At 44.3% G+C, this 22758-nt stretch overlaps 1 protein-coding gene across 2 annotated transcripts; it reads right to left on the reverse strand.

The window, feature by feature from the left end:
- Window positions 1–428: 428 nt before the first annotated feature.
- fscn2b (fascin actin-bundling protein 2b, retinal) lies at window positions 429–15753 on the reverse strand. Of its 2 annotated transcripts, none has more exons than XM_047609299.1 (7): window positions 15652–15753; window positions 9568–9666; window positions 8676–9402; window positions 2943–3099; window positions 2569–2690; window positions 2286–2453; window positions 429–2177 (listed from the first exon to the last, which is right to left on the reverse strand). In XM_047609299.1, exons 2-7 carry the CDS (start codon window positions 9658–9660, stop codon window positions 1972–1974), a joined length of 1473 nt encoding a protein of 490 aa, XP_047465255.1. In that variant the 5' UTR covers window positions 9661–9666; window positions 15652–15753; the 3' UTR covers window positions 429–1971. The 2 variants fall into 2 exon arrangements, with proteins under 2 accessions (XP_047465255.1, XP_047465254.1); XM_047609298.1 differs by lacking the exon at window positions 15652–15753 and adding an exon at window positions 9982–10998.
- Between the last annotated feature and the right edge of the window lie 7005 nt (window positions 15754–22758).

Raw genomic sequence — 22758 nt, forward strand, 5'->3', positions numbered from 1 at the left:
TAATTTCATTCAATTACCAGGTACTCATACCTACGTAGTGTTACTGGAGCATTTAGTTTGTTTAAAAGCTCTGTCAGGTTCTCCCGCAATTTTCCGAGAACCGGTTCAGTCCCCAGGTGAAATTGAGCAGCGCGCTGCAATATTAGCAGAAGAGAAGCTAATAGTGCAGCTCGCTCCCATCAGCCAACTACTGAGGCCAAATTTTAATAGATATAAAGTTACACGTATGTTTGTGTCAGGTATGTTCATGTTTACGGCAATTGCACTGTTGCACGTTTTAAAAAAAAAAAAAAAAAAAATTTGAACCTGGGGGGGTTCCTACTTAATGTCCCCTGCCTTAATGTGATCGTTATTAGATGCATCACAATGCTCTTGACAGACCGAGTGAACAGAGATTGAGACAAGAAGAAAACAGAAGGCGGCATCAGTCAGAAGCCACAAAACCACATTTATTTTTAATAAGAACCTGAAGACATGCAGCAGTGATGAGGACGGTTAGCAAAACAAAACTGCCGGGCCCGCTGACAGCAGCCGGAGCGCCAGTGGAGGTTCCACTGTGACTGATGGCCCCTCCTGCTATTACCCAACACCGGCTGCTTCAACAGTAGCGCCCGCTCGCGTCAAGGTGTCTGGCCTCTACGTGTACGCGCGGGCCTCAGGTCCTGCCGTGTGATGACGCCCGTGTGGCGTCCCTGCTTCCTGTCAAGCTGGTGACAGTTTCCACCTTAGCAGCGGATGCTGGAGAACACACGAGGAGTTCAACCTTCAGACATTGCAGTTTTGCTCATCAACAAAGTGGAAGAAACTCAACTCTTAAAAAAGGCTGCGGTGAAAACACACGTGCGTTAATGACGTCTGTATTGCGGTGAGAGGACGTCAATTTTCAAAGACAAGTCACGACGTCTCGACGCGATGGTTAGCTTCAATCCCGGGAAGTACTGTACTCACACTTTATTGCTCAAACTCCATTCTTTTATTTAAATTTGACCGGCTGTTAACACACACACACTCGCACGTGGAAATGTATTACCCTTCATTAAGTTATTATGAGACTTTAAATCCACAAGATGGTTGTACATATTAATGACTTCTATGGCACTTTCATACCATGTAGTTCTGTTCATTTTGTTCTTTTTATGGTGCCCTTGAATCCCATAGTCCTGATGATAGAAATGTACCCGCCCCCCTTTAAAAAAAAAAAAAAAAACTACAAAGACCTACACAATTTCTGCGTCTACTTTGACAAAAGAAAGAATAAAATGCAGAAACCCATAACCAAGGAGCAAATGTAAAAGTCGGGATGCTGTTATTACTGCTGCTGCTTGCACGAGTCTCGGCTGTAGACGGTGTCTAGAGGTGGTTACTTGAAACCCCGTCATTATCTGCTAATAAACCTCAGACAGCGCCGCAGACGACACGAACCCTCTCCGAGTGGCTGACATCGCTTGTAATGGTGACTACGTGGGTCTCAAATGACAACCTCACTCACTTAAACCTGATGAGTGACGAGCGCCATTACACATCTGGGTTAACCCTTCGCTGGGTGATTGCTGCCGCTCGTGACACCTGTACAAAGTGGTGGGAGAGGCCGTGAATAAACAGGCGGGAACTAAGGAGGAGTAAAGACGCGCCATCGACTGCATGTGTGAAACACCACGCAGCAGAATTCATCTGCCTGTGCTTATTAGTCGAAGGCATTAATTAGTTCGCTCTTGCGTCAAATGTTTCATGGGGAAAAAAATATGCAAAGACAAAGAGCAAAACAAAATGCATCATTAAGTATCTAATTCTGTTCATGTCATCGTGACTTCTCTTGGCTCAATGTGCGTGGTCTGAGCTCCTCCTCTTCCTCCGTCTGAGTTCTCTTTGCAACAGTGAGGAAGAAAAGGCTCACATGTCATGATATTCAACTACAGACTACGCTTAATTACGCCAAATTATGTCTGGGGTTTGATCTAACATCGGCTTGTGTTAATATTCCCACAGGGCCGAGCTGCTCAGACTGAGTCCGTCTCCCTTCAGCGTTCCTCCCTGATCTCCACGCAGGTAGTTGCCGTTCTTGCCCCGAATGGCGAGGCGACCGCGCTCCACCAGCTCCAGAGAGAAATCCTCGGGGGTCTCGCCGTCTGAGCACACCAGCCCGGCGCTGTTCACGTACCAGAAGCGGCCGTCGACACCTGCAGGGGTATGAGGCAAGCACACAAAGTCAGACAGAGGAAAGAAATTAGAGGAAAGAATGAGAAAGCGGGACCCAGTTTGGTCGGTTTGAATCAGTGTGTCCTGACCTTTGATGTTGTAGGCCCCGTTGCAGAATTGCAGGGTAAAAATATCGTAGACTGATCTGCTGCCATCTAGTGTGTTGGAGTTCTTGTGGTGGCAGATGAATCCATTCTCCCCTCTCAGGATCAGCATGGGTCGGTTGATTAGTTTCAAAGTGAGCTGCTCGTCCTCACCTGGTTGATTGAGAAGTAACAACAGCAGAAGTCACACAGGAAATCGGAGTATGGGTGTGAAGCGGTGAGGGAAGAGATGGGTACAAGACAGGGAGAAAATGAAATGGTTTCTTACCTATGGAGTCACTGACAGCCAGTATCTGGCCATTCTTCTTGGTGCAGATGTATTTGCCATTGCTAGCTTTTACTGCCACCTTGTGGCCAAGCCACTCCACTGAAAACATGGTGTCTGATGACCTGGGGTAGAGGGAAGTTTAGACTTATTTGGCTTTCAGTGGTAAACTGAATGATTTTATGAAATGAGAAACATTTTGGCAGTTTTATAGGGGGTTTATATCACGCGCTCAAACCGGTATTTTATCACCATACACTACTCTTTGCCATCCTATGCATGCAAGCAAATACCCCTGCATCATCATACTCTCAGACTTAAACTTTGCTCACTTTTCTTATCGGCCGACAGAGCGGAATTGCGCAAAATTTACTCACACTTCTGTGGCAGTGCTCTGGATGCCTCCATGGGCCACCAGAGCCCAGTAGTTCCCTTGGCTGGAGCGGAACGTGCACTTCTTGGTTTCCTTGTCAATCTCCATCTGAAAGGTCTCCATGTCTGTCTCATCTTCCTGATTGGCTGCGAGGCTCACTCCTGGGATGGAGCACATAGTAATTACATGCTGTCATTAACACTTAGGCATGAAAGCCTGAGGACCTAATTTATAGTACTGAGCATTGAGTCGGCAATGGTGAATATATCAAGCATTCTGTAAAAAAAATAAATAATAACTGTAATGTTAACTTAAAAATATAAAGTTAAAAGGGAGTTTTTCAAAATGGTGACATAGCTGCGTTTCACTGATATGTTTATTGCTATAGGAAATATATCATAATCGTGTCTGAGTTATTTTTAAGTGTCTTCCTGATCTGGCGTGTGAAGTCAGGTAAATACATTTTCACTAATTGCATTTGTGGATGTTCTTCCTTTGGAAAGATTATAAAGGAAACAGGAAATGAATAGTGTGCACTAGACTGCCAGCAGAGGAAACCTGACACTTATAGATTGCACGTTTCTCATAATTAACGTGTTATCAACTATGGAACACTCTCACCGTGAACTCTGTGTCAATTACACTGAGAACACTTAACACCCAAACAAAAATCACACATTTGATTGACAAACATTTTATAGAAACCTCTCATTTTCCTCGCTAACACATGGCGGTTTGGGTATTTGTTTCTTGCTTTATACATATTTCACTTATTTGTGATTGAATAAGTGGCCTGATATTAAGGCACTTCACTGTAACGTTCTCTCCCAGCTTTTAGCATTGTTGTAAATGCAGAAAGAAAAAAAAAAAACGTTTGCCACATCACGAATGACAGATTGCAGAGGGCTAAATCCTAAATTACATGCATCCCACATTATGCCCAATTATTTTCCTAATCCTTTAACAACACTAATCTGCATGCTTCTTTTCTGTGGTCATCCATCTACTCCTTCTTCCCTTCCCCCATCTCTCGCTTCATACCCATGACCCCCTCAAGCCCCACCTCCCGCCATCACTCCACCTTGGCCCCTGTCTATCCGCCTTTTTCACAGCGGGGCTCTGATATAATCAGCTTTCGAGTGCTACCCTTCCAATCCCTCAAGCCCCCCAATAAAAGAATAAAGGAAAAACAGGAAGAGACCAGAGGATTTTGTGGTGCAGTCTTAGCAGGATGTACAGATAATTACCAACCCCTCTCAAACCTCAAGCTAAAGGAACCATGGATGATCAAACATAGATAAAAGATGCTAAAGTATCTACTTGCATTAACATATTGTTAAGATGTTGTTCATCGTAACGGACCCGTGTCCTTTATGAGGCACAGAGAGAGGATTTTAATTAACCACCGCGATAAACACATACATCCAAGGAGACAAGCATTACATGCTAACATGCTAGCTTGAGATGTACACAATATTGTACTTGTGTACACACACACACAAAAAAAAAAAAAACAGGAAATGATTTGCCTGTCAACAGTCAGCTGCAGAGCTGTTAACCTTACATCCAGTTTTCTATTTATATCTTTTGCACTTGACTGAAACAACCACTTAAAGGCTACATGAAACGGTTTGCATAGTGCTATTTGTTTTTATATTATGTTTCTGAGAGCGTCCTTCATGAAAAAACAGTCTTCTCTGATTGGCCATCTGCAGTGGCCTAAGCACTGCAAGTAAGTGTTTCATTAGACACAACGTATATGCATCCTGCAACCTTTAAAATTTCATTAAGACTAAATAAATATATAACCATTTTCCCAAGTTTGTGGGGAATGTACAAAAAAAAAGAAGTGAAACCGTTCACTTCGACAAACGGAGATTTTCAATGATAGCTCACAATGAATACACTTGTGTTTTTATTTGTATATTATAGCATATTACTTGTGAGTAGACAGGTGCTGTCTTGTACTTTTTGACAATGTAGTATTGTCATAAAGTATTTGTAGAAAATAATGATAGAAATCTTCCGGAAATACTCTGGGTTAAAGTGCTGGACAATCATTATGTCATTTCGAACATCTAAAAATGTTTTCTGTGACGCACTGCATCAAATATTTTAAGGCTACATGCATATAATTACATCTGCATAATCCAACCTCAATGCACACGCACGTACACAGTCTGAAGGGCCTGGTGAAAGCCCCTTTGATGGAAAATAAATCTATATAAATTGTTACACCACTTGATCCGGCCTATAGCCAATGGTTTATGATAGTGTAAATCCCATCTGTTTTAAGACTTTTTCAGGTGCTTGGCCTCAATTCAAAATATGACTGTAGAAATAAATTGGAGAAGGGAGAAAAGGGGATGACACGCGACAAAGATGTCATGGTTACTGAGCTACCGGGATGCTTTAATCACATTTTATTCACACTCGATAAACTAGGTATCATGAGGTCTTACAACTGGTTAAATTATCATTGATCTTAAGTGCATTTGAAGCATAAATTTAAGCCCCTCTACTCCGCAGCTATGCCTGGGGGCCTATCACTACCATTCTCTCTCATCCCAACTCAATGTCATGCTTTGTCTACCTATTCCATGTGTGCATTTCACACTAATTCAACCCAGAAATGATCCTCAGAGAGGGCTCAGCTGGGACCTCACAGCCGCTATCTGCTAGATGAGAGAAGAGGAGAGGGAGGAAGGAGGAAAGGATGGAGGAAAAGAAAGAAACGGAGGATGGAGGGGAAAGAGATTGGATACGCCGAAATCCAAGCCAGCAATCTGAGGATGTCAATAGCTGTGTTGATGACCATCTATGACCCACTGAGCATACGAAATAAGATGTCAACACATAAATTATGAGCGCAGTACGTGTTTCAGAAGACTCGTGGAGTCACAGGTAGCTTGAATAGTGCCACACTTTGGATCAGACCCCAGATCCATCTCAACCATCCATCGCCTCCTCTGACGTTGTCCTACCTAGAATCTGCAAGTGGAGCAGGCTTAACTAATCCATCAACGATAGAGGGCTCTGACATCAATTATTAATGGTAAGCTGATGCCACTATCCCCGTGTCCTCTTATTTTCTATTCCTCTCTCTGAATTCTTCATCCCTCACAACTGCATTTTCTGCCTTTTCTTTTGCCTATTTCACTCCATTTCTCCCACTTATCTGTCACCGCATGTGCCTGCGCATCAATACCATACGTGCGTTTGTATATGCGTGCGCGTGTTTATGCGTGGGTTAATGGAAAGTTAGCTCGGCCCATCATTTCTTTTTTTTTTTCCACATTCAGGGCGGAGTGGATCTCTCAGACTTGAGGAGCCCAGCACAGTGATGAGAGACATAGTAACAGATCACCATGACAAACTAACACACACATACATATACACAGTGGGGGCAGTGAAGAAGAACAGATGGAAAATATTTCATTTCATTGCAGTCTACAAAAAAAAAAAAAACATTCACACCCTCATGTCTAAATTCATGCTCTACTGTAAAACAACTGGGCCATTTTTATTACTGACCCATTTAAAACGGATGTGACTCCTCCTTATTAAACAGAGTCTAAATATGCAGTTGATGCCAACTTGTGTGGAAACCCACAGATGACATTACGATGAAGTGTCCACCCTACTCTGCTTTCTATTATTCTCCTCCCCTCCTTCAACCATCACATTAATTAACAAAGTACCTGGGAATAGCAGTTTTTACAATTGTGTAATTGAATTCCACTTTTAGTGTAACTTGTCTTGTCTTTTTTCCAAGATATAGACCCTTTCTGTGTTAGTATTAATTCATACATTCCTCCTACATTTATTCCATTTTACTTGCCATTTCCTCATGTTAAAGTACCGGAAGCATGATTGGCAAGTTGCCGGGAAGTTGGTCAGTTTGAGCCGTTCTACGTGAGTGGTGCAAATATAATCCCGTTAATACATGAAATACAGTATGATGGCGAGTAATGTAGTCTTAGACATTAATGTTAACTACAACGGAGACAGACGTTGCAAAATATACATATACTCTTCGACTGTGTTTCCTTGATTTTTAGTAGTAGCACACAGGTAACGTGTAAAGCCAAGGTTAGCAGGTTAGATTAGAGAGTTAGAGCCAGACCCTGTGGGGCACAAGTTTTGGCCGCAGGTAAGAGGCAGCTTGGGTTTCTGAAAGCAGACTCCCCCTCTCCTTCCAGGAACAGGGGCCAACCTCATCAATAATTCAACACACCTCACCTCACCACTCGCCGCAGCAGGACGCTTGGTTGTGAGTGGGCGAGTGTCTCGGAGAAAGAGAAAGCTTTTGTTTCTGAAGACCAAGAGCGGGAAGAGAAAGAGAACGGAAGAATATATGCTGCAAGTATTTTTTCTGTATGTGAGGGCAAACGCGCATACACTCGTGCATATTATTTGGTCTTTATACAGTAATATATGTGCACACATATGTCCCTATTCCCTTCAGCCAATCAGTTTTTAGTGCTCCCAATGGTTCCTGCCTGCAGCCCCCACCGCTAACCAGGAACAATGAGCTGGGAAAGATTCAGTTACAGCACCCAGGGTTGAAGTAACTGGACCCTGCAGACAAGAATCTGCAGCCTGTTGATGGCTGTCATGGGCAAGTATCCTGACAAGCAATGTTAGTGTATGCTAATCTACCCCAAATCCAGTTTCAAATCAGTCCAGCAATCCCTCTCGACCATCAGCAGTTGAAACTCTATGCACTCTAGTGCACTTCTGGTTGGAAGTAATGCGACACCCACAATTACAATTGTTGTAGTTTTTAGACTGATCAAAGAAATTCAACCTTGCTTTTACGAAGAAATTGCTTTGAAGTCGACGTGGAGCAGGTGTAATCCATCAGTACAGTGCCGTGTTGTCAGGGCTGTGAGCTGATCAAATAACCCCCTGCAACAGCCCTATCACAAGACTGAAGAGTAAATACATAATATGGTATCAACAGAACATTACTGTATGGCATATTGGTTACAAGCAGCTGTTTCAGTAAGCCCAAGGGGCAAAAGCGTAGTGTTAACACGATTACCCAACAAAGCCAGGAGGTACATTTGAGAGGGAAAGAAAGGCAATTTTCAAAAAGATCACCATTTATGATAGATTACTTGGTAAAAGGAAAAGAAAACAATGCCCTATTCCTCGTTTATATATATATATATTAGCAGGATTGTTTAGTGGGATATTGACCATACAAAGAATACAACACTCTCTCTGTCAGTCTTCATTTTTAATACAACATTAAGAGTAAAATTGTGAGTCCCACCCGCATGGGACTCACAATGTATCTGTTGTTTGAATAAAACTACTGCCTTGTGCACACTGCAGCGGACTAAAACAAATCAGATGTTCCTCTCAGGTCTCTCAGATGAGGCTGATATAGTCTCCCATATCAATCTTGCTTCCCCGGAAAAATACAACAATTCTCTGTGATGTCGATGCATCCCGGTGTGCAGACTACATCACCCATGCATTATCATGCATGCCTTATCAGCTGTCAATTTCAGCTTCATTGTGTTTGTGTGTAGATCAGTGTGTGTCAACAAAAGCTTGTGTGACCACCCCCAAAGGTCAGCCTTTGTCCATTTAATCAGACGTTTGGGATTCTGTGTATATCTTAAGGGAAACCAGCAAGCTGCCAGAGGAGCAACCTGTCCACGCATGTAAGGATTCTGGACAAACTGTGAATACTTTATGTCCCACTTATTTATGTTTTTCCTACCTTGTCTTATGGAGACGTATCGCCCGTTGGCCGATATCAGAACCACCTGCGGGTGGCTCTCCTCCAGGTCAAACAGTTCATCTTTGCCTGGCTTGGAGCATCTTCCAGACCTCAGTGTCCCTGTGGGCCCCATGGGCGACAAATACTTCCCCTCGCAATCTTTGAAGGCCAGCTTCCCGCACTTCAGCTCCAACGTGAATGCCGTGGCTCTGCTGCTCTGCGTTAAGAGCTTTCCGTCATTGCTGAGGAAGCGGCTGTCACAGGTCTTTAGGCAGTACTTCCCGTCCACGTAGACAAGGGTAAGGAGTGCTGCCACACCCCAGGGAATGTTCAGATCCACAGCGATTTCCCCATCCTCCATGGAGAGGTGGGCATAACGCTTACGGGCTACAGACAGCAGGTTGGCCTGCGGATGCAGAGCCAGGTGTACTGCCCACAGCTCCGCATCTGTGATTAACTGGGCGAAGCAAGACAGGTAGTCCCGGGAGCCACCGAAGAAGCGGAGGTACTGCTCAGACTGCAGGGCCCAGCGACCATCTGACTGAGCGACGATGAGAAAGCGGCAGTCAGAATTGTGGCCGTCTGCTTCACAGGTGACTTTGCCGTCCTTGTCAGAGGCCAGGTAGCGTCCCAGGTGGCTGCGCAAATAGACCACCTGGGTGTCTTGGAAGTCTTGCTCAAGAGTCCATATTTGCTTCTTCTTTAGACTGGGAGCGGATGCATTCACCTAGGAAACAAAGAAAGCATTGGTCTAAATTGACATGCCTGGCAGTTTTATGTCTGCATCCTGTGTTTTGAGTCATCCGATACAGATTCAAAGGCAAAGCACCACCTCTACAACAACAGACGCTCAAATGTGGTTCAACTTTAATATTCGCCGGCATCTTTGTACCTTGAATCCAAAGGACTCAGCAGTGAGGTAGCGCCCCTCGTGATTGATTAAACCAAACTGTAACTTCAGGGGACGGTTCCCATTAGCTGGCATCTTCACCTGTGGATTTGGAAAAGTGAGAGACAGAAAAAGAACAAGATATGAGACAATTTAAGGATGGAAAAAAAAGAAAAATCGAGAAGGGGGGCAGGGGGTGGTGGGCATGCCTTAAAATGGGAATGGTGTTTTTTTGAAGAGGTAAGTAATAAGGAAAGAGGTGATGTCATGGAGAATGATGAAATGAAGGCAGTCCTGAAGGCAGGAAATCAATTCATTAAGGTACAGTATATAAAGCACTCCCAAGACCACAGATTCTGCCTCCCGCCCATCAGTTCATTATACATTTTTCCAGCCGCAGCCTCCTAATTTACTTACTGTGGTTTTGTGGTTTCCCTTCTGTAGTTCCTGCGGCTCTAATTCAGGCTCCCAGATTTAAGAGCCTTCTTTCACCAAGCTTCCTCTTGTAATTCTTTCTCTTTTTCTTCTACTCTAGCTGGCTCTCACGTTGTGTTGATCAGGTCTCCCAGCTCGCCTCCACCATTACTACTATTCTCCTTAATCAGGTTAGAAGCACCAAAGATCTGATCTCAACCTTGATCTCTCTTCAGTCCGGTGTCAACCTCTTTCTCTGTACACTCTGTAATTTTGGTCTAGACAGCTTATCCCCAGCCTACCCGCTCCCACTCGCTCTTGTCCAGCCTCACTCCTGTTCTTGCATGACTTGTTATTCACCCTGAAGGCTCAATCACTTGGTCCCCCCTGTCCAGACTTCTCTGGGGGTTTGTGCTTGCCCCTCCTGTGCCAACTATCTTTGGATCAGTCACATCAAATACTCTAACCTTCTTCTTCACTTTCCTTGAAGTCCAGGTTCCTCCTTGGTCAGACACAGGTTTGATCAGTGAGGGAGAACATCCTCGGCAGCCGCAGTCCTACAGAATTTTATGGTAGTGCATTGAAGGACTCCTTCAGTCTTTCCCTAAACATAAGCCGTCCATCACAACCGAACTCGGCAACAAAAGGTGCTCGCCTCTGTAATCTTAAGCCTCTCTCTGTCGCCGTTTTCCTCCCATCCTCTCCTTCTCCCTCGCTGCCTTTCGCTAACCTGCCATGTGTGTAATCCTGCCTTTCTCTGCACCTTCTTCTGAGCTCCGCACTTCACCTCTTTCTGTGACACATAAAGAGAAGCAAGTAGAAACAATGTGCAAATATACACACACTGTGCCGCGTAACCAGAGCACTCCCTGTGCCTTTAGAGTAGTTGCCTGAGTGCGGCTCCCCTTACCTGCCAATGCTTGGGGTTTTGTTACACACCTTCTCTGATTGCAAGCGCTCTGGGTCAGTCCAAACGAGAACTGTGTCCAAGAGGCAGACTTTACGTCTGAATTTGGGAAAGGAGATGGCGGGTATTATAAAGGCAACAATAAGCAGCTAATCAGCATATGGGGGATTTGAATGAATGTGTGTGTTTTTAGCAAGTACACCTGCATGTGTGTGTAATCAAGCTGGCAAATCAGCCTATTATAAGTCTTCTTTGCAGAGTAAACAGACGTGTCTGTTCCTGAGTCCATCTAATCCTCAACCCAATCGTCCCAACCTGGTTAATCTACTGGTGTACCCCTCCCCACTCCTCAAACACACACACGCACGTATACACTGCCCATTCTGCTTGTCAGTGGCGATAAACATAGGCTCGCTGACCCACATCAGCGTACATGTCATCACCGCACACACACAAAGGTCAGAGGAGGTTTCAGAGGGTTCGCAATAAACACCACGCAACCTTAGATTTACTCCTCCTGACCCAGACTTGAACCGCTGCGCAAAATGTAATGAACAATGCACGTCACACACAAATACTCACAAACACAGGGCAGGACATGAGAGGTCTAACTTGCCTCAGCCCCGCACAGAAAACACAACAAGCTGGAAAACACGAAAGCGGAATTGCAAGTATTTATAGTTAGAATTTTAATAATTGATCTTAACTTTATTAGTTGCAGCACGAACGCAACAATTTGCTAGACATAAATAGTGTGAGAGACTGTGTTGACGTGATCGCATTAGCTAGATGTATTTGCATGTGCTGTATGTAAGTCATGCAAATGTGGAAACAGATTTTATTTTAGGCATCATTGTCCCAACAAAACATTTTTGTACTGGTAGCTGTTATGTGACTCTGATATTCGTTGTTATCTATCCAGAGCTCTGCTGCTCAGCCTACAGAGGGCATCCCTGTTCTGCACACGGCAGGTCCAGTGGCAGCACGCACAGTCCACTGCAAACCCTGCAAAGTCTTTTCCGCCGCCTCTGAGTTTTAGGTTTTCATCCAACACCAGGAAGTCAATTGACCCTTTAAACTGCATCATTAAGGAGAAATTTAAAAGCAATAGTATACCAAATAAGTTTACAGTTTCTCACCTACTTTATGATCTCTCTCTGGACAAAAGCAATTGAAAACTCATCTGGCGTCCTCTTCTGCACACTTAATGATGTGGACGAAATCACTTCTTGTAAACTCTTCTTTTCATCTGATCTCCTGTTAGTAAGAGGAGCTGCAGCGCACGTGCGGCTCATTCAGAGAACTCATCACTCCTTATCTTTAAAATAACATAAATAAATTGGAAATCACGTCCTCACAGTTGCATCCTTGGGTTCTCCGTCACTGACCCCCCCTCCCCTTCTCTCCTTTGCTTAAATGCTGCCACAAACCGGCATACTTAAACACAATGCAGAGAGAAGGGGAGATAGGAAGGAGGGAGGGGGGAAGACCCTGCTCACAAATCAAAAAAGTCATATAATGTTATTGTTATCAGTGCTATTATTTTCATTACTATCACTATTATCACTATTACTGTACTTCCTCCTCATATGGATCCTATCCCACGCATCATTAGCTCACTCTCTGTGGCCCCTGGGGGCTGCGTCATCGTCTGCTGATGTGCCGCCGCTCCTGCTGCTGTCGGCACGGTGACGCCTGTCGATAGCCAGCCAGATGTTTTTTTTTTCTCTCTCTCTCTCTCTCCCTCCATCCCCTCCTCCCCTCTTCTTCTTATTCTGGGACAGCGGCTGTGCCAGGTTCACCGTGGCAACCGTGGGATGGTGCTTTAGAAGCCATTACAGCGATCCTCTGATGACACTCAAATAGCTATCATTACACCTCCTCCAAGGAGACACGGAGACAGGGGGGAGGGGGTGGGGGGGTGAGAAGGGGAAGGGAGAGATGAGGCAGGGAATGAAGAAGGAGGGATGAACGGGAGGAGGAAGGGAAAAGGAGGAAGAAGGAGGGGAAGCAGGCGCGGGTTAAAGGTGCTGGGAGACCGAGGGAGAATTACACAGGCCGACGTGTATGAGGAGAGTTAAAGATATACAAGGTGTGCGGAGAAATAGGAGGAGAGGGAAAGGAGTGATGGAGGGAGAGAATGGGGAATTCAAAATGACCGTTTCTGAGTTAACAGCCTCCAGCCTTTTTCTACCCTATTAAGTTCTATTCTGCCATTACTTGGGACTGCGGGGTGCTGCCTCGTACCCCACAGTGTGTCCCCCCTCACCCCACCTCCCCACATCCCCTCCACAGACACACACATGTTCCCACACAGTCACCCGTCCACACTCTTCCTCACTCGCCTCCTCCAGTCATCCCATCTCCTCTCGTAAGCCTTTCTCCCTCCGCCTCTCGCGTTCAGTTCAATTCTCAAACTGAATGAATGAGAGGTCAACTGGGTCGGTCTTTTAGTCCACCGGCCGCCCTTGCTGTTGCTTCCTGGAAAAACGCACCAAAAGCGAACACATTTTTTTTTCATGCTTTGTTCAATTCTTTTCCTGTTTCCTTTTTTTATTCTCATGAATCAGTTTCGCTGAAAATCAGCCCGTGTCAGAACGCAGTTTTGTACTTTGTAATATCCGTCACAAGGTGACTTTACACGTCCAAACTTTCTAGGTTTTTAGAAAGTTTTAGAGGCTGTCGAGAACTGGAGGCAAAAGAAGTGAACATGGAGCTGTAAGGTCACTGGTTCAAATCCATGTTATATTCAGAAGTGCCCTTCAGCAAGGTGCCTAAGTGTTTATGGCAGCCCACAGCTCCATGTGCTCACTACTCTGTGTATGTACAAATGAATGGTTTAAATGCAGAACAGATCATATGCTTCTTTTCATATCAAGGTAGAAATGATTCTAGGGCACGCTAAAAACCTGTTTTTCTTGCACTCTTGTGCTTTCGTGACAAGATTGAGTGTTAGAACGAGTGTAAATAAATCTGGGAAGTCGCAAGAGCTTCAGTGACTATTTTCGTAGAATTGCATCTACTGTGAACATCACATTTGCGAAACCTGTTCTCCGTGTGCGGCCTACCAAAACAAGCTCTTCAAACTTTTTCTTTGTCTTCTTGTCGTGACATTTACCTTCTCGTCTCCTCACACTTTTGGCATTAGGGGAATTAAGGAAAGTTTCTCAGGTTTTTCCCCTCGCTCGAACAAGGAAAACACATTGGAGGACATGCCTTTGAAAACGTGACCACTGAGACAATGTTGACACATAACAAAAGTTGTGTCACATATACTTGTGTTTTCCACAAAACCAAAGCGTGTCTTTGTGTAAAGAAAGTACATGTCCGTTTATATTTTCGGTGGCTGCTGCAAACCTGCAATTGCCTCCCATCTAAAATGCAATATTCAGTGTCTATTCTTTACAAAGAGTATTCATGACCTGTAAAGAGAAAGAGTTGCATCCTCACACGCGCTGACCTGACACACTTAAATTCCCAGAGCCACCACTGAGCGGCAGTATCCGCCTTCTTCTCCGTCTCCTTTATGGGAACACTGCCTATATATTTTTTGGAGGTTACAGAAAAAAGAAAAAAAAAACGAAAGGGAAGATTGATGCTTGGTTTGTCAGTGTTGGTGCCTGTGTGACTGCATAGCGTAGGAGGGAAGGACTGTAGTGCTATTTAAAATGGCTGCTTTTAATGTCTCTTGCTTTTTTTTGGGGAGGGGTGGTTGGTGGGGGGCGGTGGACTTTGTAGAAACTGAAAGGCGTCAACAAACACGTGAAGCGTTATCAACTGTAAAACATCAGTGCAATTAAAATGAGAGGGGCGGGGGTGGTGGGAGTGTTTCCCCTGTTTCAATTATTTCCAGTCACCGTACCTGAGTGTGTTCCTCTGGCGTATGATGCTGACTGTACAAGGCATAACAGGAGCACAGTGTTAGAGTTCCGAATGTGTGAATGTGGGTTATACCTCACTGCTAAGCATGCACTTCTCATGTGCTTTTAATCTCATTGGTTTTCTTGCATGCTGATTTGATTATGATCGGAGCAACACACACACACACACACACATACACGCTTTAAAAGGCTGCAGCGCTGCTCTGGTCGCCCCATGTGCTCCAGTATAGTGTAGTATATTACCCTCGCTTTTCTTTAAATGTGTCTGAAACGAGGCTTTGAAACACTCCGGATTAACTGATGTATCGCGTTTCTAAAAACAAACCGCCTCTGAATCATTCATTAATTCACATTTGGCTATTACAGTGCGGGTTTGTGTTTTATGGGCAGAGCAGCTCCTTCCTGTGTGGTAGGAAAGAGTTAATAACGATGGGCTAAACGTGATGAGTGAGGGGACTCTGTGAAAAGCAGCGAGCCAATCCGCGTCCAGATTAACACCTTGAGGGCTCGCGATTGGCCGAAAGCCCGGTCGATGTCGTTTGGAACTCAACCCCCACGTGGGGCACGGGCTCTCATTCGCGCTTCCATTGGTCGAGACCACACAGTCAAGACCCACCCGCGAAGAGTCCCGCTTTGTTATTGGCCAATGTACGGCAATCGACCACACCCCCCCTCTCCCTCCCCCTCCCGCCCCTCCCCCTATCCCGCCCCTCCCCCCTCCCCGCCTTGTTTTTCCATCCGAGAGGAAAGGAAATATCCCTCTCGCGAGCTCCATGGGCTCGCGCGGACTGCCGCGTCTATCGGGAGGCGCGCGAACTCACATCAGACACGTCGCGCGGATCCTCTTAACGGCCCGAAATTACGGGGAGAAAAAAACACGATTACCTGATATGATATTTAACTCCGTGTCTACGCCTCAGGGCGAGGAGTCTCCCGTTATTCCGCCTTGTCTCCAATTTCCCAGAGACGTTGCTCAGTCTGTCTCCATGCTTCCTCATTTTCTCTTCAAAGCAGCCTGCCGCTTCGCTCTCCACCTACACTGGACATCCACCTTACACACCCACACACCCACACACACACACACACTCCTGTTTCTACCTTTGAAAGCACTTCTAATTGACATAATGCGTTCCCTGGCCCATTACCTCCACCATCCCAACTACACTCCTAACCCATAATCTAATTGTATCCAAAACTCAAAAGTTGCAGAGCTCAGACAAATAGCCACACAACAACAACATGGCCCCCGGGTGTGAGTATTCAGTAAGAGTTTGTGCCCCAGAGCTTAATGAAGACGAGAACACGTACACTTACTTTCCCGTGTCCATATGCGTTCATATTCCATCTATCTCCATTTTTGATGCAGGTATTTCTTTCTTCTTAGTAATAGGATTAGGATTCTGTTGAATATGACCATGTCACAAACAAGTTCTCAGTGTTAGGGCTAATCTGAGTTAATCTTGGTCTTTAAACTATACGATAAAAGAGTTGAACCTTAAAAACTCGTTGCAGCATGTTCTGCAAAGCATACTAATGCTTGTCTTACACGTGCATGCGCTACTTTTCAAATCCCAGGAAACACTTAAGCAGGAGGCTTCAGTGGGGTTTTTTTATTTTGGCAAAACAGGTTAATGGCTACTATGTTCTCTCATTTAAAAAACAAAATGAGTCCACAGGATTTATAATAGGCAGAATGCATTTTTTTAAATTTATTTTTTGTGGGGACAATATGTTTTATTCTGCCCATTTCCATGACGGTTTGACGGTATGGTAGTATTTTATTTATTGGTACACTCTTGATCTTGATGTTCTGTTCGTACAATCACAGCACATTTCCATTAAAAATGCATTTAAAAATGCATAAATCAGCGAGTGTACATAAAGCAAGGCACCCGGGCCACATAAGAAACTCACAAAACTCAAACTGAATTACAAAATGGTGATTCTCAGTGCCAGAAATGTGCAGAGCGTTTGCTCCAAAGAGTTTAAAAGCTTTGACACTGGCATGCTGTCAAAACCTCACGGGAACTGCACTGGGAGTTGCTAACAAAATGATTGTTCCTGATTGCTTTAAATGGTGAGGTGTTATGATTTAGTGGAAAGTCAACTTTGAAGACAGAACGGTCGTCTCCATAGTAAACTCAGTGGGCTAGAAGCCAGCTGAAATGAATTCAGCCAGCGGTGGACTCTTTGTTCATCTTTCCTTCACTATGAACGTAAATGACAAAGCTGTGTCGCTTTTTTGCCACTAGATTCCCGACGGATTTGTGTATCTCCACAACCAAGCAGACAACATTTCTGGGGCGATATCTGAGGCCACGTAGTGAACGCAGTTTTAGCTGAGTTTGCTATTTGGTGCTGGGCAGGTAGGGCACCGTAGGTTCATCAGAAACTTTTCTGCAAGATAGCCTGAGGGTGATGAGAGAAGTTCGCGTCTTGAAATGTGACCGGCAGAGCCAAAACAATTAGCTAAAAGGGGCCAAACATCAGCATAGGGGCTAGAGGATTGGCAATAAAATTTCCATTATTTATATTGTGGCCACTAATCATGTGATCATTGTGAGCCATTAGACACAGAGTTAATGTAAAAAAAATATGAATGACCCCTGAACTAGTGGTTTATGATAAAATATTGTGATAGGCAGATAAGTCACCAAATATTATATTTAAATTATTTTTTAAAAAAATGTGTACATACACACAAGTTCTTCCTTAAATGAAGAGGTAATTTTTTCTTGAACTTGTGTCTTCCATGCAACCCGTCAGGCCTCACAGACCAGCTGCAGCGCCTCTTTTTTTGAGGGGAATTTCTCCCTTCAGACCTCCGTCCCTCGACCTTCTCTTGAAACGCAGAGTGGCCTAATGCTGCTATCCCTAGCTCAGGCTGAATCTCCTGTCCGTTCAGTTCAGCTCAGAATCCAGATCACTCATCTTCCTCTCACCCCGTCCTATGCCGGAGCCGTGCTGTGGATTTAGCCTGCTTCTGATCCAGCAGCAGCAGGCACGGCGGCCCTCGCTGTGTGACGGCTGCAGGAGGCGAGCTGGGCCAGCAGGGAAGGGGGACACCACCACCACCACCCCCCGACACTCCCCCCCTCCCCATGTGCGCTCTGCAATTGTTGTCGTGGCGATGGTGGCCATAGTGGTGGTTGCCAGGGAGATGGCGGTTGCTTGTCTGACCCGTCCCCCTCGTGCTGTCACTGGCGTTATTGATGCACGCCGCTGCTCGGCATTGTGGGAGTGCGGGAGGGAGGGCGAAGAGGACAACGGTTAATGAGTTCAGGAGGAACAGGGCTTCTCCCTGCTCTCCCCTCTCTCCCTCCCCCTTTATGCTCCCTCTCTCCCCCGTTCTCCCCTTCATTTCTCATGGGTGTCTGTCTTGTGCGAGTGTGCATTAAGAATGTGGGTCTCTCATGATCCATCATGGCAAAATACACTTTCCCTCTCCTTCGCGTACGCGCACCATGCAAACACATGCGCACACTCGCGCACCTAAACGGCACAGACGCTGCACTCACTAAAACATGTTCTCCCACACCTTTACTTGAACAGCGTAACTGGCTCATTCGCAACCACTCCTTCCACTCTCCCTCACACACACACACACACACACACAGATGCTGCCCTGCTGTTATGCCTGAAGGTAGGAGAGCTAGCAAGATTAATAATGACCCCTGACTCCCCATAGACAGACCCAAATATACACAGTTTGGAGAGAGAGACAGAGAGAGAGCTACGGTAAAGAGAATGAAGGGAAGAACAAGGTGAGGCCAAATGCTGACTAAAAATACACAATTTAGAAATAGAGGGAGAGAAAATGTATACAGTTTAGAGAGCGATAGTGATGAAAAAAGTAAGAGAGGATGAAAAATTGGGAAGTTAAACATGTAAAGATGGGCGAGAGATCTGGCGAGGGACAAAAGACTGAACGTCAACACCAAGCTGGAAGCTGAATATGACCCTGCTGCATTTTTGGCACCTGAAAACAGAGCAAAGTAATTCTTTGTAAAAAAAAAAAATTAAAAATTAGGCTTTGAAAAATAACATCTTGGGTGGTTGAGTTAAAGCGGTATATCAGTGATTGAGCGGCGCACATCCATTACATGCTAGGCAAAGATTAAACAAAGATTTATGAAAACGGAAGCAGGAGAAGCGGAGGTGTCCTGAGTTATAGTCCCTAATATGGGCTACTTTCCAAAAATGTTCGATCCTACACTTCCCATAATCCCATAATTGTGTTTTTCACTGGACCCCCTTCCCCTTTTTTCTGGTAATCTTTCACACTTATCAACCCCAATTTTTAACACGGGCTGTGTTTGAAAATCTGTATTATGCAAACACAAAATAATCCCTAAAATCACAGTGTTTTTTATTCTTTCTTTTTTTTCTTTTTTTTTTAAATCACAATTTAGAAAATGTATCCACAACCAAAGAATAAATTCTACAACTGTTTTCACAGACTGAGTAGTATACTGGGTGACTGATCCATAGGGTTGGCATCGATAGGATTTTATTGATACCGATGCCATTATCGATTCTGCTTATTGATCCGATTCTTTATCAATTCCTGCTGTAAATTTCTGATCTAGACAAAGTAGGCGTTCATGGTTTTGTGTAAACAGCAACAATTTTATTGAGTTTCTAATCAAGATATGAGAGCTTGTGTAAGAAACATAGGAAACTGGTCACTGGATCCTCACCAGCGCTGCTCTGCTGAGACTTAGCGGCAGCTGCACTTGTTGACCGGAGATTGTCGAACACGTGGCTCTCTCGGTATTTAATTTGTGCGTCATTGACAAATGCTTTAGCGTGCTGGTGGTGTTACCGCCCTTGCTTGAAATTGCGGCGCTGCGTAAATATTGCACATTGTGCCGATACAGTCCCTTTTAGTGAAGTGAAGCCACACTTCGGACCGTTTCAGCCGTTTCTCTGCCATCACCTCTTTCTTGTCGTCACGTGATGCGAATGACGTCCTTTGACGTAAAGATTCTTCTTCTGTGGTTTTATGGCTGTTGGCAGACACGTTTTAGATGCATTGCCGTCACCATCTGGAATGGGATGTACAGATTCGGCACAAAATGTATTGATAAGGGCAATCGATAAGCACGAAGGCTAATGATATTGATCTGGATCATCTCTACCGTAAAGTCAATGCAGCGGCCAACATTGGCCAATGGTTTGGTCAACTAAGTGTTGACCCAGCCATCAGCCCCAACCTCATCTCAGGGCATTTTTATGTGAGAAAAAGAAATAATCACAATAATTTGAATTCGGGATTAAATAAACTTTGCACTGTCAGGTCTCTTGTATAAAGTCTGAGTAATGTACCAATGAACCGATAACTGTCCTGAGAATTCACAACAAACCAGCGGGCATGTTGATGATGATTTCTAGCCTGGCCACAAAATTTTATTTTGGACTAAAGCTGCAGTGTTTGGGATTCATTTCGCCTGGCATAGATCTGCTGGGCCAATCAAATTCTTCGGGTGGGCTTTATGCAGTGATGTACTCACACACATCATCTGAGCGCCATTCAGTTTAATTTGTTTACGACAAAATGACTGTCATCTGAGAAGTGAGGGTTTTAGATTCCATTATCACCTCAGTTGTAAAAGATATTGACAGCGAAATAACTTTATCCAGTTAACAGTCAGCATTTGTCGGGAAGCATACTTCATATAATTTGTTGGTCTGATTGATTGTCGGAATACAATTGCATGCAGAGGTATTTTTTTTCTCTAATGTTTTCAATTGCCACTGGAGCAAAAAACCACAAGAATACAAACATCCAATTCAAACAAACAGACTACTTCAACTATTAGCCAGTTGTGAAAGCACGTTGTTCAAAGACGCTGTTGTTTGTTAGATGTGAGAGAGGACAAATCCAGATGTGCCAATGTCTGGAAAATCAGTTAATAGGATTTTATGGCTTTAGAAAACAGTCTTAACATAAAGAGGTCCATGTAAGGTAAAACACCTCAGTGGTTTTAAGCACACTTTTAATGCAAGTCAATAATGTGTTTTATGGAGATTTCGTCGGCAAAAAAAAATAAAAAAACATTTAATTGACGTCTCTCTGGTAGCAGTGTGGACACATTGTTTTCACGTATGTCAGAGAGCGACAGCGAGAGCATTCATGTTGGCTCACCTTCTTACACTACGGCGATCTCACAGATTTTTCAGCTGCCCCTCGGTTTTCATACACATTACGCACACCGAGGCTCAAATGCATTGAGTTTTCGGACACACAAAAACACCGACAGACACCAGCAGCAATATGCCGACACCGAATTACACACGAACACTTTCACGCACACACAACACCGGCATGGATTAATGTGTTTGGCTCATCTATTTCATTTATTACTGTCGGAGGCCTTTTGTTATGAGGGCATTTTTCAGGTTGCTAACCATTATTCCCTCTAGGCCCCAGGCTCCTCAAAGGACTGCTTGAGTGTATGTGTGTGTGTGTGTGTGTGTGTGTGTGAGTGTGTGAGTGCGCACACCCATCACTATGAGGCTTACTCAGTCTTATGGTTATGGTTATGGCCCAAGCAAGTAGTTGGATTTTTTTTTCTTTCTATTCTTCAGGGGATTCACGTAGCCATTTCTGACTGTACTTAATGCTCCCTCCCCATTTGTCAACACATGCCTAAGCAGCTCGGAGCCTGTTTGTTTTGCCATGAAAGAGTTTTTTGTGCCTCTATCATACCCTGAAATATTGCTGAGTGTGCTGTATCCATCAACACACCAAACGTATCAGAGAGAGGAGTGAGAGGTGGAAGGGACGACACAGAGAGAAGGCAGATATAGGCGAACAAGTGTATGCTACCATGGTACTCCCCTCAGTCCTGATATTCTTCTCCCTCACCCGCCTGTTTATTAAAGTGTGTTTACACACTACTCAGATAAAGCTACAACACAAATTACATGCACATAGAGATATAAACTCAAACCACATGGCTTTGCTTCTGCTTTGAATCATGGTCAGCATTTTGTTTTCTTGGGCTTGACTCCTACATCGCCTCAAGAATGAATTAATCCATTAGTTTAATGCTTGGTTTTGTTTGTTTGCTGAGGAACGTTTGTTTTCTGGCCGGTTGGCTAATGTGCGACACTGACACGGGAATTAATTGAAGTTGGTCTACAGGCAAACCGTGCACTGTAAAAGGAAGTACAAATGTAATTGACTCCAAAGATCACTGAGGATGTACGACTAATTCGGAGGTTGTCAACAACAGATGCGTCCACATGCATCAGTACATGTATGGACAAATATTTGACGGCATACTGGACTGACTAAGCCGGCTGGATATATGCATACTGCGATATACTGACAGATATATTAGTCTCTCTAGTGATTGACTAATTTTAAAGCTAAATGTACAAATGCAGTGGCTGGTACTTTCCACTTTTGCCACCGATGCCGTCTTAAAATGGAAGCTTTGAGCTCACAGTTACATGGAAAATGCTTCACCCGGTAACTCATGGCAGCTATAAGCCACTCACTCTTACAGTTTAACAAGCTGCTGACCTAACAATTGTAGTATGGAGAATATACATAGTCATAATAACAGGATGCAGCTGGTGAGAATATCAACATTTTCTTCAGACATATAATAAAACTGTATACAGACTAAACTGCAACTAAATTAGAGTTACATTTCTAAAAGCACGTCCATTTACTAGACTGTGAATACTACAAGATGTGACCGTTCATATGGACTCTTCTCTTGAACAGTCAACCCCATTTGAAGGAAGCATTAGAACATATAATTTAGTAATTACTGTTAACGCAGCACACATATGTACATGCCACTAGCTGGATGTCGTTAGCAACATTGGTGTATTCGATGTCGATTCGATGGAGAAGACCATTGCTGTAGGGTTAAGCTGCCTTTGCTATGAATAAAACTCTCAGACTTGGTTGGTTGGTCCCAATATGAGGCCAAAGTTTACATGATAACGTACTGTCATTACCTAAATCCTCTT

The sequence above is a fragment of the Mugil cephalus genome, chromosome 16 (assembly GCF_022458985.1).
Source record: "Mugil cephalus isolate CIBA_MC_2020 chromosome 16, CIBA_Mcephalus_1.1, whole genome shotgun sequence".
Classification (NCBI taxonomy): domain Eukaryota; kingdom Metazoa; phylum Chordata; class Actinopteri; order Mugiliformes; family Mugilidae; genus Mugil; species Mugil cephalus.

Excerpts from the sequence above, each read along its gene's own strand:
- fscn2b (XM_047609299.1), bottom strand. The coding sequence starts at position 9,660 with ATGCCAGCTAATGGGAACCGTCCCCTGAAGTTACAGTTTGGTTTAATC. Across the intron at positions 9,403-9,567 it reads CTGAGTCCTTTGGATTCAAG|GTGAATGCATCCGCTCCCAG; the intron begins GTACAAAGATGC and ends TTTGTTTCCTAG. Across the intron at positions 2,178-2,285 it reads CGGGGCCTACAACATCAAAG|GTGTCGACGGCCGCTTCTGG; the intron begins GTCAGGACACAC and ends ATACCCCTGCAG.